This window comes from Vigna umbellata, chromosome 3 (assembly GCF_029865625.1).
Source record: "Vigna umbellata cultivar VRB3 chromosome 3, Vumbellata_1.0, whole genome shotgun sequence".
NCBI lineage: Eukaryota > Viridiplantae > Streptophyta > Magnoliopsida > Fabales > Fabaceae > Vigna > Vigna umbellata.
Genome location: NC_142167.1, coordinates 20,321,251 through 20,340,943, shown reverse-complemented (window position 1 = coordinate 20,340,943; position 19,693 = coordinate 20,321,251). Strand labels below are relative to the sequence as shown.

The following is a 19,693-nucleotide window of genomic DNA, read 5'->3' as shown; positions in this document are numbered from 1 at the left end:
CGTGAAAGAAACTTTGCATTTTAGAGTAATACATTATAATTCAATTGGCACTCCTTTTGCCCTCCCATAATAATCTCACAAACATAGTTTCTGTTTACTTTTTTTAATCTACCACCAAAAAATTTATTCTAGTGTGTAGTATTTTTTCATAGATGATTTTTCTGAAAAATAGAAACTTGTAGTCATTGAAGTTCCTTAACTTTTCTAGAGCTGGCAAAAAATTAAAAATTACTCTGAAAATCTTCCAGAACAAGTTTTTCAAAATTTTATAAACATGTTTACATAATAGGTTTTCCAGAACAGAATTTCTGGAAAAGGATTTCTAGAACAAATTTTTAAAATGTATAAAATGCATTTTGGAACAAATTTTCTAAAAAAGAAGTTCCAGAATTAGCTTTCCAAAACATATATCATACAGGAATGAGTTTTCTTGGAATGAACTTTTCAGAACAAGTTTTCCAAAACATATGAAATGAGTTTTTTTTCTGGAATGAGCTTTCTCTCTCTTTTCGTCTTCATCTACGGTGAGAATGGTGCAACAGTCCCAATGAAGGCAGCAACAGTGGTGATGGTGACAGTAAAGGAGGGTATGATAGTCTTTTTGAGTTGAAATGGGGGTGCAGTTAGTGATAATGGCGTGCAAGAAGAGACAACCTATCCACTTTTGCATGGGGTCCAAATTTAAAGCCCAATATCAAGACTTGAAAAGGTTTCAAATTCATGCACATTCTTTTAACTTCAAGTGGATGTAGATATCTTGGGATTGTGTCACTGCTAACTGAACTAAAATAAATTATTTTCACTTGATGTGGATAATGTGCTAGCTCTAGTTAAGTATTTTCTTTTCGTGAATTTTGAAAATGATTATTCAGATTCGTGATCGAAATCCATCTTTTTGGTCGGATAAGTTGGACAAAATTGCTATAATGATCCGAGTGACTGTCCATAATGAGAGATGTGCATGAATCTAAATGTTAAACCTTTGTATTGCATATGTTTATAATAACTTTTATTGTATTTATCAATATGCATGAAAATAATTCTGGTATAAATGAAACACAACAAAGTAATATTAGTTTTCAAAATGATAGAGAACAGTCATTAATTTGACGTTGAACAATGTCATACGCATAGACTGGCCTTTACATCCAAACATTTCATGAGTTGTATCTCTCCATGTGCAGTTCAAAAACATGCGATGAAAGTTTGGCTAATATCTCCAAAATAGTAACTGCATTTAATCCCCACCAAAAGATAATAGATTGACTGGTGTATTTCCACTGAGATTTGATACTGACACTATAGCATTTATACTTATTAAAATATTGGAGAAAAACAAAGAAGTGGTTTTGCAATATCTTCTGTTAGCATTGTCATTCAAGTCAAAATTTCCAACTTCAGTTGGATTATACAAGGAAAAATACAGCATAACAAAATTCATAATAAAAGTAAGTTCCTTCTCTACAATTTTTTTCTCAACTAATCTATCCGAGCACCATTATAACATGATGTAGAAACTCATCCTCCTTGCATGGAATTGTAAGACCACCAGCTGGATGATCATATCCAAACTCTTCTTCTGCTCGACTTAGCAATTCTTGAAAAGAGGGTTGATTTAACAAAGATACTGGAATCACAAACCGCCTCATCTTATCTCCAACATACACTGCAAGATGGCCTTTTGGAACTTCAAGTCCCTTGTTTGCTTTGACAGCAGAAAATGATGGCTGTCTAATAATGCCCGGTACGCGGAAACCCATTGTATTTTTTGCTCTACAAACAAATAGTATTCTGAGTATTGTCAAGAGGCTTGTATGAGAAAGAAATATTTGAATTCAGATGCTTGAGGATGTAAATGAATTGTGTTGCTTGAGCACAAAAAATAGTGTATATATATATAGTCCCTCATGAGTCATCTGCATCTGCAATATTCCAATTCCTCCGTGAGTGAATTTCTTACAACAGTTCTATTGAGGGACAAGGAATCACATGGTGTTGTCTTGGAGATTTATTTCAAGGATTAGGAAGATATATGTGAGTGTATACCATACCCCACACAATGGCCAACATGTTTACCTACTTGAACTTAGATACATCAGCAGTGGTGAAATGTAATGCTTGTTCATTCATTGAGCAGTAGCTGTTTCAATGGTAGACATGCTTCAGACATCACCCATGTTTCTTTGAAGAAGATATATAAAATATGTAAGTAGCAATAAATAACCTGTAAACCTTGAGAATTGACCATAGTTGATTGCCAGCTCTTAAACAGCGCTTGGATATAAGAGAACCAACATTGAATACTTGATCACGAGGCACCATGGACCACATTTTTTATGTACATCAGATTCTAGGGACACACGGTGTGTAATTTGCATAAACAAAGTTTGCTGCTGCCATGAAGAAGTTTCAACATGATCAATTAGTTTCTCTCTTTCACATATGCACATGTTTTATTTTAAGTGGGGTAATCTGTTCCAGAAGGTGGGACTTGAGTTATGTTATCTGCTATAACATGTTACGTTGAATCAGTAGAAAGTCCTCTAAGACAACACCATATGCTTTGTCTCTCATTTGGTCCCTTAGCAACAACTCATAGCTCTCTTTCACCAATAATCCAAGTAGCCTATGGTTTCTTGCATATCCTTTGATCTATGTATATATATCTGCTGCTAAGAGAATTTAGGATCAACACAAATCATTCACATCCAAAAGCATTCAAAATTCAGAAGCTTATACTAAGAGTCCTTTCTTAGACCATTCTCTTCTCCAGTCTCTAACACAATCAATATAACAATGGGTTTTCGTTTACCTCTCATGAGAAGGACATTATTTGCTGGAAATCACATATCTTCTAAAGCGGTGGATGTGCCAAAGGGCTATTTTGCAGTCTATGTTGGAGAGAAAATGAAGCGGTTTGTGATTCCTCTATCATACTTGAACCAGCCTTTGTTCCGAGAATTGTTGAGTCAAGCTGAAGAGGAGTTTGGATATAATCATCCCATGGGCGGCCTCACAATTCCTTGCAGCGAAGATAGCTTCCAACATATAACTTCATGCTTGAATGTGATATAAATCTCACACTTTAGAAGGCTGACATAGATTAGTAGAAACTTTTTGTACAGGAGAATTGACTTAACATCAGAATGTCTAATCAAGAGTATGCTCTCTCTCTTTTCTTGCATTATAACAATGAATTGAATTATTCAAATGGCTTCTTTGTGTTTTCTGTCCGATAGTTACAATGTTTAATTGTTAATTTGTCCCTTAAATAAAAGAAAAATCACAAATCATGAGTAAGGCTGCTTGATCTAGGAAAAACTACACTTGGCTGAACTAATAAATTTTTATAGCCGGAACAGAACATGAGATTACTTGTCAGGGCAGAGCAAGAGTATATTTCTGATGAGTTAGGAACATACAGAAAGATAATATACTCAGGGGGAAGTTAAAATTATTTTTTCTTATAAACCAAAAATATGTTCAAGATTATACATATGAAATTAAGATTTTTGAGGAGCATTGACCCAGATCATACACGAAGTGGCTTCTCTGCCTAGGTAGGTCCACAAGAACATTGGCATTGGGGTATTTACAACAACAAAGACTTATCCCAGTAGGTGAGATCAGTTATATGAATCACATGACGCTATTTGGCTACATGCATCATAGCCATGCCTTAAATTTCCAAAGTTCAATGATCAGTTTTTCCCTCTCTCAGATTTGAGAGCTACTTGTGTTTTAAGATCAACTGAAGTTCCAGCAGAATTTTAAATTTCTCACTCTAAATAGTGCAAGTGGAAATCGAAAAAATAAATCTCTAGGTGATTTGGGAAACCAAAATATCTATATTTACTAGCCTATAGGCTATTTGAGCAATCTCTTTAAAGATTGCCTTGTATCTAAGCAATTCATAGCAAGAATGTATGGAACTCAAACTTTGGATTGGTTCTATCAACTGGATATTCATCTAGTAAGAGAAACTGAGAAATCAATATTAATACAATTTTAATTTTGGTATCTTTTAGTTACATGTAACAGTCTACACAACATTCAAGTCTTGTTTTGTGGGGACTATGTAGTGGATGCTCCTTTTGCACCACTTTTATCACATGGAGGGTGAAACAGATCTGCATAAACACTCCACAGTAGACATTTCTTTTACTGTATTAGTTATCAGAAAGTGGTAGTTCATTAACTTGAAGAACAAATGTATATGTTTTGAGCCTGTCTGGAACACAAGAAGAAGGCCATTATATTGGTTATGCAATTATTTGCTTATTTGCTGTAAAGTCTCTTTCTGAAGTGCAACCAGGTTGGCATGAGTTCTCAATTCTCAAATAATCGTTCACTAAAATCATGTAGGCAATATCATGTGACACCTCATTAGCCCCTGTCTCTCACTAGACCCCATCAAGCATCAAATTGCCCACCAACCATTGAGTTCATCAGAGAACCGGGTTCACACAGACTCGTAGTATATCTATCTATATATACTCACAATGACATTCTCAAGCAAGGCAAGCCAATCACAAACAACTCAAGCATTTCTTCACACACAAGCTCTTGCATTTTTTGGTATTGTTCTCTGTGCAATTCATCTCAAGAAACAATGGGCTTCCGCTTACCCGGTATTAGAAGATCATCTTTTGCTGTCACCAAAGCAGCTTCCAAGGCTGTGGAGGTCCCAAAAGGCTATCTAGCAGTCTATGTTGGAGAGAAAATGAAGCGGTTCGTGATTCCTATTTCATACTTGAATCAACCTTTATTTCAAGAATTGTTGAGCCAAGCTGAGGAAGAATTCGGGTATGCCCATCCAATGGGTGGTATCACAATTCCTTGCAGGGAAGAGGCTTTCTTAGATCTCACTTCTCGTTTGAATAGGCTATAAATCATATTGGAGGAGACTCACGTAGATTAGTTGAGACAAACTGTACAGAAGACAATTTTATTTATTTATTTATTATCCTTCGTTTGTAAGTGGAAAACACTATCTAAGTGAGAAAGTATGCAGAAATGTCATATTTCTTTTTTTGGTGAAGTTTCAATGAATTTTACCTATACAATTTCTCTGCCAAATTTTGTTTGGAGTAACTATAGTTTGACATACATTACATCTATTTGAGATAAAGATAAAATAGCTATAAAAAAAATTAAATTTTTGTATTTGTAACAGAGAAGAAAAAGTGAAAAGTTGTAAATCATAGTATCAAATAAGTGTAAAAGAATTTTCTATGTCAAAATATGTTACTTTGATCACACTTACAACTCCATAAAAATCTTTAAAAATATAAGATTATCCGATCAAGTCACTCGAAAAAGAAAAAATATTATGAAAAGTTGTTACAACTCCATAAAAATCTTTAAAAATATAAGATTATCCAATCAGATCACTTAAAAAACCATTCTAAACAGTTGTCTGAGAAGAGACAAGATGGGTGACCATTGCATTGTTAATAACGCTTTCATCGAAGTTTATCGGTGTCTTTTGAAGTTGTGGATATACTTCTTTTTCTGTTATGCATGACATGTTTTGCAATTATTCAGAGCTGTCGAGATAGTTCTTTTTCCTCCTGCTTGGTCCCTCTTAGACTATTCTCTCAAATGCACTTTTCTTCTCCCTATTCTGTTCTGCTGTTACTGTTGTACAACTAGAGCAAAAATAAGTTTATCCAAACATATCTGTGGTAGGATATACATATTTGAGGGGGTCAGTAACAATAAATCCAACATGGGATTCTTATTCTAGATGCTGTTTCGGTGATATTATGACGTGGATGCAAAACCTAAACTTAAATGGATAACTATTTATACTTAAACATATCTTGTGTTTTAACTAAATTTATAAGCCTGAATTCACACGTTTACCTCACAACAACACAATTACTTGTACAATTAACTAAACACAGGAACACAATTGACAGTAGAATACATTTGGTAATCGTCATGCAAACCCAAAGTCCATTGAGCAAAAATGAGAAAAACCCAAAGTGAGCCCATCGGCCCAAAAAGAAGCAAGAGACTTCGGCTTGTGTAGCGGGAAGTGAGCCCAAAGGAAAGAAGACAGGATTCATCATGCAAGGATAAGGTTTTGATTATCTTCCTGTACTCCATTGATTTTTTTAATTATCTCCCATTCATCCAGTAATAAGTTTTCTAAAATGTAAATATATTCCCCAAAGAAACTCATTTTATAATGAATGAGGTCAATCAAGAAATTAGTGAAATGCACGGAAGAAACATCTAAGCTTGAATGGTAATTAATGGCTAGATCTTAAGTTGTGATAGTCATTGTGAGATTACTTTAATAATGTATTTGGATTAAGAAATGCATATGAGGGAGTAGAAAAGAAAAGAAAAGAAAAATGAGTGAATAGTAAGGTTATTGTAAATTAAGGGGAAAGAGAGTTTAAAGCAAAGAAGAAAATTTCATCGATATAATAAATTTAAAAGATCATAAAATGATATATTTATTAAATGATAAAATTACCCTTAACATTATAAATTAATTTATTTATTATTTTACAAATTTATTTATTTATTTTATTATTATTGATTTATTTAATTTATTATTTTATAATTTTTTTTATTTTTATTCTAATTTTAATGTTTTTAATAATATTATTATTCTTATCATTTTGTAAGACTATTATTATTTTTAATAACAATATTACTTTTTCATAATTTTTATTATAAATAAAATATATTACTATTCGTTTAGATTTTATTATAAGTATTATTATTTTATTATTCCACAAAAAATTATCTGAGCTTGGGGATAAATACAAAACCCAGAAAGTGCAAGTGTGTGGTAACAGAGTATTCAACAACAAGTAGATGCTTCAACAAAGCGAGTGTGCGTATGTTTCAATTTATCAACATAATCAATGGAACCAATGATTTTGTTCCTATACACATCTTCCACTTTTGCATGAAAGCAAAGGGAGAAAGAAAAATGTAATCTCTACAAAATTGTTTGTTTGAACTAGATACTATCATGTGTGTCGGTGTCTCAGACGTATTCAAGTGAGAACCGACATGATATTTAAGAAGACATCTTCTTTGCAAGGAATTGTAAGACCACCCATTGGATGATGGTACCCATATTCTTCCACTGCTTTGCTTAGCAAGTCCTGGAACGAGGGTTGATTTAAGCATCCAATCGGAATCACGAACCTCTTCTTTTTCTCTCCGACATACACTGCAAGGTATCCTTTTGGGACTTCGGTACCCTTTGAAACTTCTTGTCTAGCTCTTCTAACGCCAAGCAAATCAAAACCCATGTTTTCTACTTCTTGTTTGTTGTACAAAGTGTTTCAAGTTCGATGCTTTATGATATATTTGAGAGTGGAATGAGGGGTATATATATGGCGCTTGTGTGGATCACCTTGCTTCCCAAATTGAATGGTTTAAGGCTCTTTGGGTCTGGTGAGAAACAAGGGATCATGAACCATGTGGTTTTGTCTTACACGTCTTTATCAGAAATGGAGATTTTTATGGAAGTGTGGTCAATAAAGTTATTGCTTGAAGTTGAAAGAGAATTGTACACCAAAAAAACCTAATTATCGTTCAATCTATTTAATGCCCTGTTTCTTATTGTTGAAGACATGTACCAGACATCTCTCATCTTCTCTTCCTCACACGTATGTTTCATTGTTGACAAATATCTGTGCAGGGTACTGAAAACTTATATTCAGTGGTTGCATTTGTACAATGCCATTCATTGTGATAACAGCTTGCATGACAAGTCCTCGCCAACAGCACGGAAGGTACTTAAGATTGAACTCTCCATCAGCACCTCAGAGTTTACTACGGAACAAGTACAAAGCAACATACAATTTAATTGCAGACTGAGACATTGTTTGTTGCATTGGTATATTCCTCTATTGTCATTGTTGTGTGTATTTGGATGAAGTATTGGAATAATGGAATATACCTTCAGTTTCACTCCAACTGCCGGTATCCTTCAGGGTGAGAAAATCATTATTATTAACTTTTACTTTTACCCCTAAAAGTAAATATTGCCAGATGCCTTAAGATGGATTTTATTCCATGTTTAGTTTAGTTTAAAAGTAAAACTGAAAGCACGAGATTACAAAGACCTTTGACAAAAGGGTGAAGCCTAAAAGCTAAGAAATTATGACTTTTCTACTATATTTTGTCTCTAACTTCTATTAAGCCATCTGTCTTTGCTTTCACTGAATCTTTAAATCAATCAACTCTTTCTTTTCAAATTCTATCATCTTTCAATGAAAAAGAAAATCTATATAGGTGTTATGTCAAATTGCCAGTTGGAATAAATGTTTTGGCACAGTGGGTCATGACAGAAGACAGACATTGAGCTTAATTCAGACGGGACCTGTACTTTTACACAGCTCATAGATTGCTTATGTGACACTGTTGTTGAACGACATATTTCAATAATCCAGTAACATACGTTTATGTTTTTGACGGTAATCCAGTAACAGATATCAGGCTTTTATATTTTAAAATGTGTTATTTCTTGTATCATTTTGCTTAATTTTACAAAGATCAGAAAAAGGAATAAGTGAATAACAATGAAGCATGGATGCTGAGGAAAGAACATTCAGTATAAATGATCTACTATCATTTTAAAAAGATCAAAGGAAATACATGAATGTTACATTAAATATATATCATGAAAAGAATAAAAATGCACAAAATCATTTTTCTGTAGAGGCTTTATCAATGACTCTAATTAGTGATGGAGTTCACAGATTGCAGCAAATTCTGTAGAATTAGATCAATTTATTTGCAATTTTTTTTTTTTGTATAGACCTGGGGTCAACATTATGGGATCCATGTCTAAGGTTATCGACAGAACTACAATAGTACATTCAAAACAGCCACAGTCATGTTTAGCGAACTAATCTATATCGCTACTATAACTACTCAGTAGATTAATGCAAAATTGGCAGAAATACCACAAAAGATCAGTTGAGGGAGGCAGATGGTATAGATGGTCACCAAGTTTGTGCTGTATCGTATTTTAATTCATTCATATATACAAAAAGTAAGCATAAATTCGGAATAAATCTTTGGTATGTTATCATTGAAATGTCATAAACTTTCTTACAACGTATTGGATACTACAAAAATGATAAAAAGCAATGTCTGCTCTACAGTATGTTACTCTATGTTACTCCTCTGAAGAGAAATATGGACTATTGCACATTCAAGCGAGAAGCTATATCTAAAAACACATCTTCCTTGCAGGGAATTGTGAGACCTCCCATAGGATGATCATAGCCGAACTCATCTTCAGCTTGTTTTAGCAATTCTTGAAATAAAGGCTGGTTCAAGAATGATACGGGAATCATGAACCTCTTCATTTTCTCTCCAACGTAGATTGCAAGGTAGCCTTTTGGGACTTCCGCAACCTTTCTAGCTTGGCTTGTAAATGATGTCCGTCTTCCAAGTAAGTGAAAACCCATTGTTTTTGCTTCTACACACAAAGAACTACAGAGTGATCTCAGAAGATTAGTTAAGGTTGTAATGAATTTGAATTCAGCTGATTCAGTGTAATGACTTGTGAAGCTTGTATGCTCAATGAAAGATGAACACACATATATAGATAGATAACTCAAGCCTCTCTCCTGAATTGGGTGGTGAATGTACCATTTGATAGGGCCAAGGAGAGACAGGGCTCATTAAGGTTGATGTGATATGTCTTGGATGGTCAACCATCAGATTTTACTTGAAATCTAATAAATTCTGCCTACGGAGAAGTCCTTGGATAGGTTACCATCAGACATGCTATAGACATATTAAATATTGTGTTCATGGTCTCTATAAGCCAACTGGCAGATATTGATACACTATAAACTCTAAAATCTATTTGAGTTATTGAATAACATTATTTGAAGACAAGAGATGTACTGCTTTTAATGATTTTACGCTGGCTAATGCTACAAGTTCCTCTGGCATATGGCCGTACAAATGAGCCTTCCATTAATAGATTACTTGAGAGAGTTGTTTGGAAGTATAGGTAGTTAGTTATAAATAGCGGAGTGTTATAAAAACATAATTTTTAACTTTGTTGATTTACTCAATTTTCTGCAGTCTAACTAGATACGAATACAGTTGATAAATCCAAACTGAAGTTTGTGAGCTTTTCTGAGGTCTTAAAATATTAAGAACATTGGAAAACTATTGAGCTTAACAAGTTATAATCCCTTAAGTTAACAAATATTGCACTCCTGGGTTCTTTAAAGCACTGAGCTTTTTTACTTTTCTTTTTGTTTTGATATTTTTCACTTTAGTCACTGAGCTTGCTTCGATGAGTAAATTTATAGAGCAACTGTAATTGGCCTTAAGCTGTGCAACATATACAAGCTCTGAAATTTGATAAGTGCTGCACTGATTAAATTTTGGTAATTATAGTGCATGGTTTATGGCTAAATCATTCAGTGAAGAAATAAGGGAAGCACAGGTGCTTAGAAACTAAACCCCAATTCTTAGAATATGAAATTTTTTTAGCTACAAGTTATCCATAGAAGTAGATGAGAGCAATTGAAAAAACCTATATACTAGGTCCACTACTATATACCTTGGCTGGCAGTTTGGTAGTGGTGAAATCTTGTGTATGATCGGGGGCATTAATTTTAACTTCACATGTGTATTAAACTTGAAAATCTTTATATCTAGTCCATAATAAACTGATGCTTCTCCGTGGCTGAAGAAACATACTATTAGCTCTGTTCAGACTGTGGAGCATATGGGCAGTTATGCAAAGGAATTCATGATAAAAATCAAATTCTAATTGAATTGCACAGAACTGGACATTTTAATTGATAAACAACAATACTTAGCAATTGAATTCATTGTCACTACAAAAAATGGGGCAATCTTTACAAGTTGAGAAGATCACTCTGGTACAAAATTTCTCTACTAATCTATGTCAGTGTCCTACAGTGTGAGATTTATTTTCTATTCAAGCGAGAATCTATATGTTGGAAGACATCTTCACTGCAAGGAATTGTGAGGCCACCCATGGGATGATCATATCCAAACTCTTCCTCAGCTTGACTCAGTAAGTCTTGAAATGAAGGTTGGTTCAAATATGATATGGGAATCACAAATCGTGTCTGTTTCTCTCCAACATACACTGCAAGATAGCCCTTTGGGACTTCTACAGATTTTGAAGCTGCTTGCCTAGCTGTGACTGATGATGGCCTTTGAATAGCTGGTATACGGAAGCCCATTTTTTGTTCCTGTTTAAAGGAAGAAGATCAATATCAAATTTACGTGAATGAAACCAAATGTTGAAACTCGAGGATGCGAATGGCTTGTGTTCTTTGTGAAGGGAAATGATGCTGTATATATAGTTCTAAAGATTCCCTAGAAACTAAATTCACAGAAAAGTAGCGTTAAAGGACGGAAGACATGCACATGAGATATCATGTGGTGCTGTCTTCAATGTCTCTGTCAAGGATAAAGTTGTGTAGAGTGTGTAACCCCACCACTTTGTCAAACAGTGCCAAACGCACTTTCCACTTGTAACCAAACTAGACGCGCCTAAGTGAAACCAAACGTTTAATAATGCATTAGTTGGTATTCCATAATTTCGTAAACATGCTCTGGATATGTTTTCTTAAGGTTGATAACGCAGTCTAATGTTGAAGTACAGCACAGGTGGAAGATAATTTCGGGCTGATGAATTATAAGGCTAAGGATTGCTAGAGATCATAGACAGGTTTGATATCACAAGTCTGTTTTTTTCAAGTGCATTTGCTCCAGAATATGGGACCCATATGATCAATTATAACATGTTGCATTCATCCATTAGAAAGTCCTCCTAGGCAACACCATATGCCATTGTCTCCCTGTTGGTTCCCTTATTTTTATCCGATAGCCCTCCACCCTCAATAATACACAAGGACAACAATTTCTTACAAATTCTTTCATCTATATATATTCAAGACTGTACACGTTTAGAACAATAAAAATCATTCACATCAGAAAGCATTTGAAGTTCATAATCTTGTATCTTATTCACGAGATTTTTTCACAACATTCTAATTTCCAAGTCTCAGCACACAACGATGGGTTTTCGTTTGCCTGGTATCAGGAAAGCATCATTTGCTGCAAACCAAGTTTCTTCAAAAGTTGTAGATGTGCCTAAGGGCTACCTTGCAGTGTATATTGGAGAGACGAGGAAGCGGTTCTTGATCCCTGTATCGTACCTGAACCAACCTTCCTTTCTAGATTTGTTGAGTCAAGCAGAAAAAGAATTTGGTTATGATCATCCAATGAGCGGTCTCACAATTCCTTGCAGAGAAGACATGTTCCTTTATATTATTTCTAGCTTGAATAGGTGTTAGTCCCTTGAAGATGAAACTGACATAGATGTAGACTAAACTTGAGAGGCTTTTTGTAGCATAGTTTCTTAGCTTGAAAATATTCTCCCCTTTTTTGTTATCATATAATCCGGCAATTGTAAAAAGGTTAATTTAAATGAGAAGTTTCATACATGAAGTTTTTTCTCACATTTTCCCTTCATTTAACAGTCTGATGAAAATAATGATTGAACATGAAATTGGCTAAAACTGAGTTGAATTAAATAAAAGTTTTTAATGTATATAACTAATAACTCATAATTTTATAACTTAATTTCATAAAATAATACGATGGATAAGTTTAAAATACAATGACTGATGTGATTGAGAGAAAAGGAGAAAAAGTCAATGATGAAAAAAATCTGAAAATTATAGTCTCTGTGAACCTTCCCTGGTCACATAAACATTGCCTGAGAAGATTCTTCAAACCTTTTAAAGATTACCTTTCTACTTTTGGAGGAAAACAGAAAGTGTATTAATCCAAACATTCACTGCTCCTTTTTAGAGTTTTTTTTTTTTTTTATATATCAACTAAACAATTTGTCAAATGAATATGAAATCTCTTTAGCCTTGGATGTTATCTATTGAAATTAAAGTGGGAAACAATAGAACTTCATTAAATCCATTGTAACAACCTAGGAAATTTGGAGGAATCTTGTGTACGATGGGGACCCTGAATTTTAATTTTACTATTATCACGTATATAAAAGTAAATTTTTTTCTCAGGCCTTTCCCAAATAAATTGAAGCTTCATTGTGGTCCTAGCAAAATACTATTTATCTGTGAACTGTACATGATATACCTAGCAGTGAACTAAGTCCATTATAACTGTCTTGGCGGAGGAAAAATCCCTTAGTGTGTATAAAAAACTTAAAAGCCTTTGAAATTCGTTCTAGAAATTGATGATTCTCCTCTGCCCTTGCCAAAAACTAACATCTCTGCTCCCTCCCAGCCTTGTCCTGATTGCCAATCACATGCTTTTCTTATGCTGTGGAATTTGTGAGCAATAGTCGAGTCTTTTTAGTGTTGTATACCATTCTAAGTGCTGGGAGAAGTAAACATTGAAATGGATAAATAGATAGAAACATGCATTTGAATTCGTCATCATTACTCAAAAACTGGTATTAATAGTTACAGGATTAAGAAGATGCCTATTGTACAAAATGTCTCTAATAAGCTATGTCAGTCTTCTAAAGTGAGCTCTATTGTCCATTGAAGCAAGAAATTGTGTGCTTGAAGACATCTTCACTACAAGGAATTGTGAGGCCTCCCATGGGATGATCGTATCCAAACTCTTCCTCAGCTTGGCTCAGTAAGTCTTGGAATGAAGGTTGGTTCAAGTAAGAGATGGGAATTACAAAGCGATTTTGTTTCTCTCCAACATAAACGGCAAAATATCCCTTTGGCACATCTTCAGATTTTGAAGTTGCTTGTGTTGCTGCCAATGATGCCCGTCGGACAGCAGGTAAACGGAAACCCATTTTTTGAGCTCGTTTAAGGAAGAAGAACAATCTCAAATTTACAGAGAATGAATCCAAATTTTGATGCTAGAGGATTCCGAAGGCTTGTGTAGTTTTTGAAGATATAGGATAATGTATATATAGCTGTTAAAAGAAGGAGGGAGTACACATGAGATATCGCATGGGGTTGTCTGCAGTACTTCTATCAAGCATTAAGTGGGGTGCAGGTGTATAACCCCACCTTGTTGAACAACTAGCGACATTAAGCCTCCACATGTTCCCAATGGGACGTGGCTAAGTGAAGGCCTAAGTCTGGTCATAGATTAATTGGTATTCCATATTTTGTCAAACATGCTTTGAACATGTTCTCTTCTTCACGTTACCTAATGTTGAATTACAGCTGGATAGATCAAATTATGAGGCAAAGGACAGTGAGAGATCATAGATCATTATATTCATGAGATTTGAAATCATACGTCCTATTTCAAGTGGATTGGCATGGGATTACTATCAATTATAACATCTCATTAATTCCTAAGAACACTTCCAAGGCAACACCATGAGCCCTTTGTTTCCTATCGGTCCCATGACTCTTATCTCAAAGCCATCCTCCTTCAATCATTCAGGCACCCTACGATATCCTACAAAATTTCTCATCTCTATATATATATTCATGGGCGAAAGCTTTTAGGACAGCAAAAATCATTCGCATCCTAAAGTATTTAAACTTCAAAAGCTAGCATCCTATTTACAGCTCTCTTCCTCTCAACTCGCTCTTTCCAATTATCAACTTATAAAGCATGGGTTTTCGTTTACCTAGTTTGAGAAAGGCGTCCCTTCCAGCAATCCAAGCATCTTCAAAATCTGTCGACGTGCCAAAGGGTTACCTTGCAGTCTATGTTGGAGATAAAATGAAGCGATTTATGATCCCTGTATCACACTTGAACCAACCTGCATTTCAAGAACTGTTGAGTCAAACTGAGGAAGAATTTGGGTATAAACATCCAATGGGTGGTCTCACAATTCCTTGCAGAGAAGATGCTTTCTTGGATGTCACTTCTCGCTTGATGAGGTGCTAATCCATTAAGATCAGACTGACGTAAATGTATAGACATAAATTTTGTAGGATAGTTTCTTACCTTGAAAATACTTTTTCTCCATTTTTGTTATATTAATTTGGACAGTACAAAGAATGTTACAAGAAATGTCCCACATGAAGAGTTTTCTCACATATTTTCTTCATCTGTCATTCTGATCTACACAGTGGTGGAATAAGAAATTAGCTAGTTCTCTACAACCAAAGAATTCTTAATGTCTCAGATTTAAATTCGGTTACTATCTCTACATTTTATAGTTAAGTTCATTGACAAAAAACTACATTATAACAGAGAGGAAAAGAAGATAAGTTTAAAACACGATCACCGGTGCAATAAAGAGAAAAACTCATCGAAATTAAGTCGTTGAGAAACTCAACTGCTTTGATTTCAACTTGCTTTTATGATTTTTGTGAACCATCCCTGGTCACTGAAAATCTGAAATATTTCTTGACGGAAGATCAAAACCATCCATACAATACAAGTCCATGCACATACGAGGGAGGACCCAATTTTTTATGAAAAAAAATGTAGGTCAAGCAGTGATACCATCTTCGCGTGATCAAGTTAGTTGGTTTTATGGTCACAACAGTTTATGGAAGCGACGAATTATCCTCTAATTGAATAGTCTTCAAACCTTGAACTCTTTAAGATTCTAGCATCTAATTTTTAGAAGAAAATAAAATAAAAGTATCGTACTTGTAGAATTGGGGATTATTACCCCAGTTTGTAATCTGCGATCTGAAGATGATACAAGAACGAGAAATTGCCCTACATTTTTATTGCGTATCATTGGTGCATCTCCTCGTCCTAACAATATACTAATATCTCTGCCCCTCCCTGCTTTATCTTCGTTCTTAGTTTTTCCTGCTGGGAAATTTATAAAAATAATCCAGTCTTGTTGATGCTGTATACCATTCTAAATGTTGGGAAAAGTAAAAATTGAAATGGATAAATACACAGAAACTTAGTATTTGAATTCATCATCATTAGTCTAAATTTTGTAATAATAGTTACAAGTTTGAGAAGATGCGTATTGTACAAAATGTCTCTAGTAATCTATGTTAATCTTCTAAAGTGAGATTTATTGTCCCTTGAAGCAAGAAATTGTATGTTGGAAGACATCTTCACTGCATGGAATTGTGAGGCCTCCCATGGGATGATCATATCCAAACTCTTCCTCAGCTTGACTTAGTAAGTCTTGGAATGAAGGTTGGTTCAAGTAAGAGATGGGAATCACAAACCGATTTTGTTTCTCTCCAACATACACGGCAAAATAGCCTTTTGGTATGTCTTCAGATTTTGAAGATGCTTGTCTAGCTGGGAATGATGATGACCGTCGGATGGCAGGAAAACGGAAACCCATTTTTTGAGCTTGTTTAAGGAAGAAGAACAATCTCAAATTTAAGAGAATGAATCTGAATTTTGATGCTTTAGGATTCAGAAGGCTTATGTTGTTTTTGAAGGTATAGGATAGTGTATATATAGATGCTAAAAGAAGGAAAGCATAGAGATGAGATATCGCGTGGTGTTGTCTGTGGTAGATCTATCAAGCACAAAGTAAGGTGCAGGTGTGTAACCTCACCTTGTTGAAATACAGGAAACATTAAGCCTCCACATGTTCCCTATGAGACGTGGCTAAGTGAAGGCCTAATTTTGTTCATGGATTAATTGGTATTCCACGTTTTGTCAAACATGCTTTGGACATGTTTTCTTCACGTTACCTAATGTTGAATCACAGCTGGATAGATCAAACTATAAGGAACAGGACATTGAAATATCATAGGCCATTATATTCATGAGATTTGAAATCATACGTGTACTCTATTTCATGTGGATTGGCTTGGGATAGTGTGCTATCAACTATTACATCTCCCATTAATCCTTGAGAAACACTTCCAAGGCATCACCATGTGCCCTTTTTGTCCTATCATTCTCATGACTCTTATCTCATAGCCCTCCACCCTCAATCATTCAAGTACCAGATGATATCCTGCAAAACTTTTTATCTCTATATATATATTCATGGTTGCAAGCAATTAGGACAACAAAAGCCATTCACATCCTAAGGCATTTTAATTTCAATAACTAGCATCCTATCTAAAACTCTCTATTCCCAACTTTCTCTTCCCAAGTATCAATATATAAAACATGGGTTTTCGTTTACCTGGTATCAGAAAAGCATGTCTTCCAGTAATCCAAGCATCTTCAAAATCTGTGGATGTGCCAAAGGGTTACCTTGCAGTCTATGTTGGAGATCAAATGAAGCGGTTTATGATTCCTGTATCATACTTGAACCAACCTTCGTTTCAAGATTTGTTGAGTCACACTGAGGAAGATTTTGGATATGAGCATCCAATGGGTGGTCTAACAATTCCTTGCAGAGAAGATGCGTTCTTGGATATCACTTCGCGCTTCATGAGGTGTTGAAGATCAGACTGATTTAAATGTATATACAAAAGTTTTGTAGCATAGTTTCTTAGCTTGAAAATAGCCTTTCTACATTTTTATTATATTGCTTTGGACAGTACAGAAATTGTTACGACAATTTTCCTGCATGAAGAGTTTTCTCACATTTCCTTCATCTGACATTTTGAGCTACATAGTTGTCGATTAAGAAATTAGCTATTTGTCTCCAAGTAAGTCTTAATGTCTCGGATTTAAATTCAGCTATTATTGCTACATTTTCTAGCTAAGTTCAATGACAAAATAAATACAATATAACAGAGAGGAAAATAGAGAGAAAAACTCATTGAAAGTATAAGTCTTTGTGATACTGTACTGCTTTGATTTAATTTCACTTTAAGATTTTTGTGAACCATCCGTCGTCACTGAAAAACTATAATATTGCTGAGAAAAGATCAAAACCATCCATACAAGTCTATGCTCATATGAGGGAGTACCCATTTCATATATGTGAATCAAGCAACAATACCTTCTTCGCAGGATGATGTAGTTGGTTTTACAGTCAGAACTGGTTGTGGAAGTGACAAATTCTCCTCTAATTGAATAATCTTCAAACCTTGAATGATTTTAAGATACTACTATCTTTTTAGGGATGAAAATAGAAATTAAGTATCTTTCTCATGGAATGGGGAATTATTGCTCTAGTTTGTAATCTCGGATCTCAAGATGATGCAAGGACAAGAAATTGCCCTACTTTTTTATTGGGCAACATTGAGAAAAGAAAATGGAATAAAAAGTGAGGTTTCCCCATGAGGATTTTTAAGTGGGTTGAATCGATTGGTGATGGATTGGATGAAGTAATTTCTTCCTCTTTTTTCATCTGTAATGTAGGTTTATCAATCCAAACAACCAAAATAAGCAATCTCATCCTCTTACAAAATGAAAATTATATTTTCATAGAATAATTATGTATAGATAGATAGATAAAAGAATCCTTACATCAAGTTCATTTGAAATTTCTATGATAGTGGATGTTATCCATTCGAATGATTTGGAACAACACAACTTAAATTTAAGTCCATTATAACTGTCTTGGTCGGGGAAAAATCCACCAGATGTATAAAAAACTTAAAAACCTCTGAAACTCCTTCCAAAGAATTTGATTCTTCTGGTTTGCCCCCTTTCAAAATACTAACATCTCTTTCCCTTCCCTGCCTTGCCCTGATTGCCGAGCACTTGGGTTTCTTATTTATGCTGTGAAATTTATGAGAATAATCGAGTCTTTTTACTGCTGAATATACCATTGTAAGTTATGGGAGAAGTAAAAATTGAAAGGGAAAAATAGATAGAAAAATTTGAATTCATCATCATTACCCAAAATTTGGTAAAACTAGTTACAATTCGAGAAGATGCCTACTGTACAAAATGTCTCTAATTAATCTATGTGAGTCTCCTAAAGTGAGATCTATTGTCCCTTGAAGCAAGAAATTGTATGTTGGAAGACATCTTCACTGCATGGAATTGTGAGGCCTCCCATGGGATGATCATATCCAAACTCTTCCTCTGCATGACTCAGTAAGTCTTGGAATGAATGTTGGTTCAAGTAAGAGATGGGAATCACAAACCGATTTTGTTTCTCTCCAACATACACAGCAAAATAGCCCTTTGGTATGTCTTCAGATTTTGAAGATGCTTTTCTTGCTGTGAATGATGATGCCCGTCGGATGGCAGGTAAACGGAAACCCATTTTTTGAGCTTGTTTAAGAAAGAAGAACAATCTCAAATTTACAGAAAATGAATCTGAATTCTGATGCTTGAGAGGATTCGGAAGGCTTGTGTTGTTTTTGAAGGTATAGGATAGTGTATATATAGATGCTAAAAGAAGGAAAGCATAGAGATGAGATATCGCGTGGTGTTGTCTGCAGTACTTCTATCAAGCATAAAGTAGGGTGCAGGTGTGTAACCCACCTTGTTGAACAGCAGGAAACATTAAGCCTCCACATGTTCCCAATGAGATGTGGCTAAGGGAAGGCCTTAGTCTGTTCATGGATTAATTGGTATTCCACGATTTGTCAAACATGCTTTGAACATGTTTTCTTCACGTTACCTAATGTTGAATTACAGCTGGATAGATCAAATTATAAGCAAAGGACAATGAGATATCATAGACCATTATATTCATGAGATTTGAAATCATATGTCTACACTATTTCAAGTGGATTGGCTTGGGATAGTGTACTGTCAACTATAACATCTCCCATTAATCCCTAAGAAACACTTCCAAGGCAACACCATGTGCTTTTTCTGTCCTATCGGTCCCATGACTCTTATCTCATAGCCATCCACCCTCAATCATTCAAGTACCAGATGATAT

At 34.7% G+C, this 19,693-nt stretch overlaps 12 protein-coding genes across 12 annotated transcripts; 5 read left to right on the top strand and 7 right to left on the bottom strand.

Moving 5' to 3' along the window:
* Positions 1-1,462: 1,462 nt before the first annotated feature.
* On the bottom strand, positions 1,463-1,768 carry LOC124846253 (auxin-induced protein 10A5-like). Its single transcript, XM_047323473.2, has one exon. The coding sequence runs from the start codon at positions 1,758-1,760 to the stop codon at positions 1,485-1,487; it is 276 nt and encodes a 91-aa protein (XP_047179429.2). The 5' UTR covers positions 1,761-1,768; the 3' UTR covers positions 1,463-1,484.
* Positions 1,769-2,795: 1,027 nt separating this feature from the next.
* On the top strand, positions 2,796-3,368 carry LOC124846251 (indole-3-acetic acid-induced protein ARG7-like). The gene has a single exon (XM_047323472.2). It carries the CDS (start codon positions 2,797-2,799, stop codon positions 3,073-3,075), a length of 279 nt encoding a protein of 92 aa, XP_047179428.2. The 5' UTR covers position 2,796; the 3' UTR covers positions 3,076-3,368.
* Positions 3,369-3,688: 320 nt separating this feature from the next.
* Positions 3,689-5,048, top strand: LOC124846250 (auxin-induced protein X10A-like). The gene has a single exon (XM_047323471.2). The coding sequence runs from the start codon at positions 4,613-4,615 to the stop codon at positions 4,889-4,891; it is 279 nt and encodes a 92-aa protein (XP_047179427.1). The 5' UTR covers positions 3,689-4,612; the 3' UTR covers positions 4,892-5,048.
* Positions 5,049-6,838: 1,790 nt separating this feature from the next.
* On the bottom strand, positions 6,839-7,639 carry LOC148201870 (auxin-induced protein 15A-like). Its single transcript, XM_088109024.1, has one exon. The coding sequence runs from the start codon at positions 7,281-7,283 to the stop codon at positions 7,023-7,025; it is 261 nt and encodes an 86-aa protein (XP_087965150.1). The 5' UTR covers positions 7,284-7,639; the 3' UTR covers positions 6,839-7,022.
* Positions 7,640-9,045: 1,406 nt separating this feature from the next.
* LOC148201869 (auxin-induced protein 15A-like) lies at positions 9,046-9,922 on the bottom strand. Its single transcript, XM_088109023.1, has one exon. The coding sequence runs from the start codon at positions 9,453-9,455 to the stop codon at positions 9,186-9,188; it is 270 nt and encodes an 89-aa protein (XP_087965149.1). The 5' UTR covers positions 9,456-9,922; the 3' UTR covers positions 9,046-9,185.
* An 837-nt stretch (positions 9,923-10,759) lies between these two features.
* On the bottom strand, positions 10,760-11,370 carry LOC124846248 (auxin-induced protein 15A-like). Its single transcript, XM_047323469.2, has one exon. It carries the CDS (start codon positions 11,223-11,225, stop codon positions 10,944-10,946), a length of 282 nt encoding a protein of 93 aa, XP_047179425.1. The 5' UTR covers positions 11,226-11,370; the 3' UTR covers positions 10,760-10,943.
* Positions 11,371-12,008: 638 nt separating this feature from the next.
* Positions 12,009-12,509, top strand: LOC148201868 (auxin-induced protein X10A-like). The gene has a single exon (XM_088109021.1). The coding sequence runs from the start codon at positions 12,066-12,068 to the stop codon at positions 12,342-12,344; it is 279 nt and encodes a 92-aa protein (XP_087965147.1). The 5' UTR covers positions 12,009-12,065; the 3' UTR covers positions 12,345-12,509.
* Positions 12,510-13,436: 927 nt separating this feature from the next.
* Positions 13,437-14,055, bottom strand: LOC148201867 (auxin-induced protein 15A-like). Its single transcript, XM_088109022.1, has one exon. The coding sequence runs from the start codon at positions 13,838-13,840 to the stop codon at positions 13,562-13,564; it is 279 nt and encodes a 92-aa protein (XP_087965148.1). The 5' UTR covers positions 13,841-14,055; the 3' UTR covers positions 13,437-13,561.
* Positions 14,056-14,305: 250 nt separating this feature from the next.
* Positions 14,306-15,048, top strand: LOC148201866 (auxin-induced protein X10A-like). The gene has a single exon (XM_088109344.1). It carries the CDS (start codon positions 14,620-14,622, stop codon positions 14,896-14,898), a length of 279 nt encoding a protein of 92 aa, XP_087965470.1. The 5' UTR covers positions 14,306-14,619; the 3' UTR covers positions 14,899-15,048.
* Positions 15,049-15,620: 572 nt separating this feature from the next.
* On the bottom strand, positions 15,621-16,628 carry LOC148201865 (auxin-induced protein 15A-like). Its single transcript, XM_088109019.1, has one exon. The coding sequence runs from the start codon at positions 16,277-16,279 to the stop codon at positions 15,998-16,000; it is 282 nt and encodes a 93-aa protein (XP_087965145.1). The 5' UTR covers positions 16,280-16,628; the 3' UTR covers positions 15,621-15,997.
* A 137-nt stretch (positions 16,629-16,765) lies between these two features.
* On the top strand, positions 16,766-17,497 carry LOC148201864 (auxin-induced protein X10A-like). Its single transcript, XM_088109020.1, has one exon. The coding sequence runs from the start codon at positions 17,065-17,067 to the stop codon at positions 17,341-17,343; it is 279 nt and encodes a 92-aa protein (XP_087965146.1). The 5' UTR covers positions 16,766-17,064; the 3' UTR covers positions 17,344-17,497.
* Positions 17,498-18,655: 1,158 nt separating this feature from the next.
* LOC148201863 (auxin-induced protein 15A-like) lies at positions 18,656-19,290 on the bottom strand. The gene has a single exon (XM_088109018.1). The coding sequence runs from the start codon at positions 19,064-19,066 to the stop codon at positions 18,785-18,787; it is 282 nt and encodes a 93-aa protein (XP_087965144.1). The 5' UTR covers positions 19,067-19,290; the 3' UTR covers positions 18,656-18,784.
* Positions 19,291-19,693: the final 403 nt, after the last annotated feature.

Coding starts and splice junctions, on each gene's coding strand:
- LOC124846253 (XM_047323473.2), bottom strand. CDS start 1,760: ATGGGTTTCCGCGTACCGGGCATTATTAGACAGCCATCATTTTCTGCT.
- LOC124846251 (XM_047323472.2), top strand. CDS start 2,797: ATGGGTTTTCGTTTACCTCTCATGAGAAGGACATTATTTGCTGGAAAT.
- LOC124846250 (XM_047323471.2), top strand. CDS start 4,613: ATGGGCTTCCGCTTACCCGGTATTAGAAGATCATCTTTTGCTGTCACC.
- LOC148201870 (XM_088109024.1), bottom strand. CDS start 7,283: ATGGGTTTTGATTTGCTTGGCGTTAGAAGAGCTAGACAAGAAGTTTCA.
- LOC148201869 (XM_088109023.1), bottom strand. CDS start 9,455: ATGGGTTTTCACTTACTTGGAAGACGGACATCATTTACAAGCCAAGCT.
- LOC124846248 (XM_047323469.2), bottom strand. CDS start 11,225: ATGGGCTTCCGTATACCAGCTATTCAAAGGCCATCATCAGTCACAGCT.
- LOC148201868 (XM_088109021.1), top strand. CDS start 12,066: ATGGGTTTTCGTTTGCCTGGTATCAGGAAAGCATCATTTGCTGCAAAC.
- LOC148201867 (XM_088109022.1), bottom strand. CDS start 13,840: ATGGGTTTCCGTTTACCTGCTGTCCGACGGGCATCATTGGCAGCAACA.
- LOC148201866 (XM_088109344.1), top strand. CDS start 14,620: ATGGGTTTTCGTTTACCTAGTTTGAGAAAGGCGTCCCTTCCAGCAATC.
- LOC148201865 (XM_088109019.1), bottom strand. CDS start 16,279: ATGGGTTTCCGTTTTCCTGCCATCCGACGGTCATCATCATTCCCAGCT.
- LOC148201864 (XM_088109020.1), top strand. CDS start 17,065: ATGGGTTTTCGTTTACCTGGTATCAGAAAAGCATGTCTTCCAGTAATC.
- LOC148201863 (XM_088109018.1), bottom strand. CDS start 19,066: ATGGGTTTCCGTTTACCTGCCATCCGACGGGCATCATCATTCACAGCA.